Below are 7,500 nucleotides of genomic sequence, written 5' to 3'. Positions count from 1 at the left end.
TAGACATACTGTGGCGAGTATCCCGGTTCCAAATCAGCGTCGCCCTGGAAACGCCGCTCCCACCCCAATCACAAACTACCGCCACCTGTGCGGGATGATTGGCGCAGCTGGAGCTCATTCCCGCAGGCCTTAAAGCCAGGAGAGAAGGCACACAGGAGGGGGGTGGAAGAGGAGCTCCAGGCGGAAACTAATGTCTGTTTTGTTTCTTCTCCTCCTGTGTAGAGACCAGCGACCCTCCGGACGAGTGATCAGCAGCCCTCCACGAGCACCGAGTGACGCACTACCCCCCCGAGCACCGTGTGACCCCGCTGCCCAGACACCTCACTTGCGCACGACGAGCACCACGTGTGAATAAAGCACCCTCCTGGGGGACTTCCCGCAGTTCTGTGTCTGTGGTTTCATTCACCCCGCTACAATACTTAACAACAACAAAACTGAATAAAAATGACAAAAATAAAAACACAACAAAATTACTAAAACTTTAACTAAAAATAAAAAGGAAACTGAAAACATAAAAATAAAATCTAACTCAAAGTCCTAAGAACTATGATCTCAATGATACTAAAATAACACTGATATAAATAGACAATAAGTAAAAGTAGTCAAAAAATATTTTAAAAAGAAAATAAACAGTGCAAAACTACAGAATTTAATATAAATACTGTATCAGATTATTGATGAGAATAATAATACATTGGGGCACAAGTAAAGATTTTTTTTTAAGTAAATCATTTGACAGGTATTTTCATCTTAGAGCAACAGTGAACATCTTTATTAATGTATTATATATATATATATATATATATATATATATATATAAGAAGTGGGTGAAAAGGATCCTCTTTTGCATTTCTTCTGTTTACAGTTTTTTACAACCACTAGGACACATTTTTCAATACTAAAGTCACTTTTTCAAAACTCTTCACTTAGTTTTCCTAACCATCTTTCAACTTGACACAACAGTTCATTTCACATTCAAAATGCACTAAAGCTACCGAAACACTTCATTACTGTAATATCTCAAATCAAGGCATTCTTACATAACACTAGCAAAGGTTTTCACCAAAAAAACACTTAATCACTCATAACACAACAACCTAAAACACTAACAACAGTAGCATTATACAATGTTTTCTTTTGTAAAATTTCTTTACAAAACAAGAATGATACTCTACTGTTTGTAATTCACTGCAGTTTATGTTACATGGTCCATGTTTACATTTTGGTTTACATCCAAACAAGTTTTTCCCTTTTGTATAGATGGTAATGAAAATGAAAGACTAACACTTGTGAATATGTTCAGCTGCATGCATCTGCTTTGATAGTATTTGATTTTTTACATTCAGAATATTTTCCTATATGCTATTACTGAAGAAATGTTGCTAATTTCTGTCTTATTCATGTTTGTATTGTGCTAGGTTTTGAACTTAAGTTGAACAGTTTTGAAAACAGTGTGTAAACATTTGCAAGTTTGGCTTGTTTAGTACATAAAGTGTTGGTGGTGTTTGTGTCGAAGTGAGAAAATAATTCATGTAATTTGACAGATGTCGTCAATGAATGCATTTTATGCCAAAGCAATGATAAATGATCCACAGTTTAGCCCACATAGATTGATGCTGTGCTCGCTGTGTGAAGAGTTTTGAAAAAGTGATCTAAATATTAAGAAATGTATCATAAAAATTGTAAAAAACTGTTATAAAAAACTGTTAATTTCAAATGATCAGCATAACAATCGAATGAACAGAAAATCAAAGTCACATGATCAGTGGCACTCATTTGCTTTTGATTAAGCGGTGCATTTACATTTTTGTTGTGATGCTGTTATGTTATGTTACGTTATGTGACGTGCTGTGTTGTGATGTTTTATGTTATGTTGTTATGTGATGTGATGTGATGTTATGTGTGTGTGTGTGTGTGTGTGTGTGTGTGTGTGTCTCAGGAGAGGTTCAGGCGGCTCGCGGTTTCATGATCACCTCCATCTTTCTGTGCGGTGTTGGTCTGCTGGTCGCTGCTGTCGGCATGAAGTGCACCACCTACCTGTCTGACAACAAAGCACAGAAGAACAAAGTGCCTGTGGCTAGAGGAGCCTCGGTTTGCGTGGGTGGATTTCATCAGATGCGTTGCGTAAAGATAAAACAGCTGTGACACACTAGAACAACTTATGTAAAGTCTACCTAACATTTGTCAATGAATTACACAACTAATTACTTATAAAAGTGGGTAATATGAAGTCTTATTTGTCATTGTTTGTTTGAAATAGCTTCTGTAGCTTACATAGCAGATGTCTGCAATGAACAATAAGTTACTTTTCACTGCATTGACTTCAGCACAACTAATGCTGCATTAAAACCCAAATTCACATATCCGCTCACAACCTCCAGTCTTCAGCGCAGTAACCATAAAACTTCAACATAACACAAACGTCAGACATAACTGAACATTAAACACTAATATGCCTTTCCTCTCTTTACTCAAAAACACATCAGATAACACTTAAATTCAACAATTACTCTCCTGATCCAGCCTTAAGCAAGGCATGCTGGGAACTAAACATCCACTGCCCAGTTTAATTATTTCTGCTAAAAAATAAGTTTAGTTTTACATATTTAAGTAGATTGGACACAATCAAATTAATTAGAAACATGTTCAAGAAATTGCATTGCTTTAACCCATTTAATGAAGTAAATTTAACAAACACCCAAGATCATTATTTACAGTGCTTATATTCATTAAGAAATGACACATTTTTCATTTGGAGAACTAACAGAGATGAGAAGGCACAGGCCAGTGTTGAGCTTAAAGTGATAGTTCAGCCAAAAATCACCATTTTTCATCATAATTTACTCACCTTAATAACTCAGGAAATGACCTTCCTCTTCAGCGGATGCAGCACAGTTATATTAACCAATAGTCAGACATTGCATTGTCTTACTATGTGCAAATGTCAGCCTGTTCTGGTGTGAAACACCCACATATTTTATTTCCAGTCTTTTTTTCATTGGTATTTGTGTAGGACAGCATAGATTAATAATCACCAACTTTATCTAGTTAGTGGCACTCAGCATCAGGACCAGGAGAGCAGATCAAGCACATATTTTTACATTTAATCCAATCAATTCCTTATGATAAAATCAAAACTTTACATTTTCACCTCAGTGAATCTAGACCATTTACAGAAGTAGCATGGGTTGACATTGGCGTAGTTGTCTCCGACTCTCTTACTGTGATGTGATCCTCTGGTTACTGATGAGAGAAGGAAAGGAAGGACATCAGACTGTGGTTCTTATTCTGTTGCCATCAGATATGAAATGCTTAATGACAATAGTTCAAGAGCGAGCTGAATTGATTAGCATCTCCTCATCCACATGTAGAATTAACAAATGCCTGGTTGGACTTTCCAGCTTTTGGTGGAATTTTGACGTGAGTTTTTTCCACAGCATCTCTCTGTGTCAAGTTCTTTTCCACTCTACAGTCTCAGAATGACTCCCTTCAGACGTCCAGGACAGCCGTGTGGTCTCCGCATGTGGGCCAAAGATGTCACCTTCACCCACAAGCACCTCGTGAGAGCCAGCAGTCCCACAGGGTCACGCTCCACCAGACCTCGTCAAACGGTGTGACCGCCAGTCAGATTTCAGGCAAGGCTCACACTATGCCAGCGCTGAAAGAAGGCTTTTCCTTCAGACTGAGAAACCAGAGGAGTTTCTGGAAACGCTGGATCACACTGGCTCCCTGTGTGCTTCAGGCAATAAACACTCCATAAAGATGCATTAAAGTTGTAGTGGTGGCGTGTTATTGGTCTCTTGGCTGTTTCTTGGTCTATTTGATCAGAAGCAGTTAAAATAGGGTTTGATGGATGGACCATCCGTTCAGGATGTTAGTGGAGCGTTTTTTAGACCGCAAACTGACAACAACGCAAGTCTGGATCCTTCTCTTGATTGCTTCAGGTTTCCTGCCAAGTTATCAAGAGTTACTTTGTATTTCTAAAAGTCGGTTAAAGAAAAAGGAACAAGAAAGAATGGCAAGTTTGATTCAAAAGCCTTTTGTAGCATATGATTATGGCAACAATGAAACCAACTAAACTACAGTTCCATGCATTGAAGAAGCAAGCTTTTATTCAAAGCTGAAGTCAGTTAAACGTCTGCACAGAGAACATGTGCATTAGCCAGTAGCTGGACTGATGGAGGAGAAGGAAAAACACACAACAACCACAGACATGTGGCCCGTTTCCATCCAGCGGTTCCTCTTACACACTTTCTCCATGCACTGCCGTCTAGAGCCCAGCAATGTTTCTCATTGTGCTTCTGTGCTCTGTTCTTCTGCTCATATAACGTCTATAAAGCCAACAAAATGTACCCTGGTTCCTCCAAACAGAAGACGTGAGGTGGGAGAAACTGTGGTGTATGGACGGCTTTATTTCACCTAACTGTGTATTAAATACATGTTTGAATATTTCTAGAGACTTTTTCTTTGATCAAAATGACAGAATGACGCACATTATTTGGAGTTGAATGCACTGCTGTAATAATTAGAACATTTAAACAAAGCTTCCGATGTTAAATCAAAATCTTGTTACATTATGTGCTCAATGGAAAGCTCATGATGCATCGAGAAAAGCTGATATCACTGAATTAACCTAAATACAGTCATTTATACCAACAAAGCGTATTTTTATGGGTTAAATCATGTAGAAAAAGGTAGCAGTTAGATGTACCACGTTTTGCCGTGTAGTCATCACAGATCTTTTTATGATTTATTTCTAAACATGAAAAACCCTGTCAAACATCTTCTTGTTGTGGATATGGTTTGCCAAAATGTGCTTAAAGTATGGCACTGAGAAGACTGAAATAAAGTTTAATTACAAAATGGTGCTGATACACTTTCATTCGTCCGTCAGGCTTCAGTCGATGGGTCTGATCATCATACGCACAGACTTCATGGAGTAAAACCCCCCTCCATAATCGGCCCAGAATACGCCGTCCTGAAAGCGGCTGCGATAGACTCCGCCGGAGTACCACACGCCGTTCAGATTGGCCTGACCGCAGGCGCTGTACCACCAGCCAGCCTTGTGGAAATGAGCACAGTTACCTGAGAGACAATCAACAATCAACATCTTCTCTCAATTCATGTATCTTGATTTAAGAATGTTTAGATATTTGCACTGGAAAACAAGACTTATTTTGTTGTTGTCCTTGTAAACATGTCAGTCTGAATGACGTACCGTGTGTGATTCAGTTTGAATGACCCACAGTGACCCAGGGTTTATCATTACACACCATTAAAGGGGTCATATGATGCAATTTCAAGTTTTCCTTTCTCTTTGGAGTGTTACAAGCTGTTCGTGAATAGATAAGATCCCTAAAGCTGCAAAGACTAAAGTCTCAAACTCAAAGAGATATTCTTTATAAAAGTTAAGAGTCAGCCACACCCCCTAAAACGCCTCGTTCTAACACGCCCCCACATGTCTACATCACTATGTGCGAAGATTTGCATAACGCTGCCCAAATGTTCATGCAAAGAAAGAAGGTGTAACTTTTATTCTCGCTGTAGTATTGTTGCTGCCGCCATGTCGTGAAGACGCTGTGTGCTTCGTTGTGAAAGCGAAACTACTTTGTTTGGTCTTCCAAAAGAGGACACGACTAGAAATCAGTGGTTAAGTTATATTTACAACACTGTTCCAGAACACTTCAACCCAAATATTCAGATGTGTGCAGCACATTTTATGGAGGACTGTTTCCTGATCCTGGTAGAGTAGACTACAATGCCGGCTGTTCTGACTCACAGACTGTAAGTACGGTTTCGTATTTAAAGAATTTGTCACTGACGATTCAAACGTGAGTTTTGAGCAGTGTAGAGCAGCACTTGTTGTTTGTAATTTCTCCGATCACAAATGCAGACATGGTTTTATGTTTACGCGGCGCGATACGCAACACAACGTGTAAAAAGACAGTATAAGTCATTATAATCAGTAATTATGTCTCCACTGGATGCAACAAATGCCTGGTTTATAATGGGTTTTAATGTGTTTGTCTCGTCGCGCCGGCCGGACACAGCATCACAGTATGGTGAGGGGCGTAACATTTCCGTCACACGCTTGAGGTATTCAGCCAATCACAACGCACTGGATAGCTGGCCAATCACAGCACACCTCGCTTTTCAGACCGATGAGCTTTGTAAAAATCAACGTGTTTCAGAAAGGCGGGGCATAGAGGAGAAACATTAATGTACAGTATGTGGAAAATAATGTGTTTTTTTAACCTTAAACCGCATAAACACATTTCACTACACCAAATACACAATAATAATGTCATATGACCCCTTTAACCATCTCACGTGTGGTGAAGGATCACCTGAGAAGGCGTCGTTGTCGTGGTCCAGTGTGGTGAACTGCTTGCCGTTATGGCTGCTCAGTGAATCCCCAGCGTTGCCCTGGTAGGTTCCCAGACGCAGACGGTATGACTGGCTCTCGGGCTCCAGGTGGAAGCTGCTGTAGGCCGCGTAAACCTTTTTCCCCATCCAGTCCTCCAGCTCCACCAGCAGCTTGTAGTCTTCCTGTTTGCCCAGGTTATAGATGTTTTCCAGACCCAGCCAGTGTTCACCATCCACATCACCAAAGCCTTTCTGGAGAAAAAGCAAAGAGAGCTCAACACAGCGATTTACTGCAGTCACTGGATGCTGTTATAATTAGCACTGCATTTTACCTTTGAAATACTGGAAATGCAAAGTAACTTCAGGCTTCTTTGAACAACAGGGTTTTGGGCTGATGAGTGATGTTAAAGGAATCCCTGCTGATTTCAGCACGTTATTATTATTTCCCTACAGCAGTAAGCATACATGGCCATGGGTCGTGTGTCTAGCAGCTCTTTCCGTGGAGGACATTGAAGACATCTACCTATTCGGAACCATGATAACAGGTCTTATGCTGATTGGATTAGGCATTGCCCTGGTTTATCGAGAAATTCAGAAACCGGACCAAAGCCTCACAAGGCTGCCCGTCATGATGGAAGCAGTGGGCAGAGCGGTCAGCTCTGAGACTGGAACTATTAGGTATTGATGTGCTTATGTTGCTGAGGTGTTTTTTTCCTGTTCCCACACTGTGCTCCCGATAGGAGCATAGTCTGGGGTCTGTTTTTTTAATCTCCTCCCCTCCCTCATGTTATGCTGTATTTCTTCTAAAAATTCCCTGTCCTCCTGTCCTGTCTACCCCCTTGTCATATTGTATGTATGGACAGGTGGATGGCTAATTTTGCTGGTACCTGTGATCAGTGACAATAAAGGGCTCATTCACATGAGTTTAGTTACAGCGCAAACACACCTGCAGCAGCTCATCAAGCGTTTTGGCTGCACTGAAAGTGTGCAACGCTGAGGTTTAGGAGGCTTCACTGTGTGTGTGTGTGTGTGTGTGTGTGTGTGTGTGTGTGTGTGTGTGTGTGTGTGTGTGTGTGTGTGTGTGTGTGTGACAGAAAGTGAAAGAATCACACACACACGCGCGCGCAACCAAAA

General features: G+C 40.6%; 2 protein-coding genes across 2 annotated transcripts in view; one reads left to right on the top strand and one right to left on the bottom strand.

Moving 5' to 3' along the window:
* Window positions 1-3,760, top strand: part of cldn1 (claudin 1) — a 6,038-nt gene extending 2,278 nt beyond the window's left edge. The window contains 2 exon segments of the mRNA XM_071582327.1: window positions 1,940-2,091; window positions 3,473-3,760. Of these exon segments, the coding sequence (XP_071438428.1) occupies window positions 1,940-2,091; window positions 3,473-3,760 (440 nt within the window).
* A 376-nt stretch (window positions 3,761-4,136) lies between these two features.
* angptl1b (angiopoietin-like 1b) overlaps window positions 4,137-7,500 on the bottom strand; it is a 15,607-nt gene continuing 12,243 nt past the window's right edge. Inside the window, 2 exon segments of the mRNA XM_071582328.1 lie at window positions 4,137-5,085; window positions 6,348-6,618. Of these exon segments, the coding sequence (XP_071438429.1) occupies window positions 4,898-5,085; window positions 6,348-6,618 (459 nt within the window). The 3' untranslated portion in view covers window positions 4,137-4,897.

This window comes from Sinocyclocheilus grahami, unplaced genomic scaffold, assembly GCF_001515645.1.
Source record: "Sinocyclocheilus grahami isolate Dianchi unplaced genomic scaffold, SAMN03320097.WGS_v1.1 scaffold857.1, whole genome shotgun sequence".
Classification (NCBI taxonomy): Eukaryota; Metazoa; Chordata; class Actinopteri; order Cypriniformes; family Cyprinidae; genus Sinocyclocheilus; species Sinocyclocheilus grahami.
This window is presented reverse-complemented; position numbering and strand designations above follow the sequence as displayed.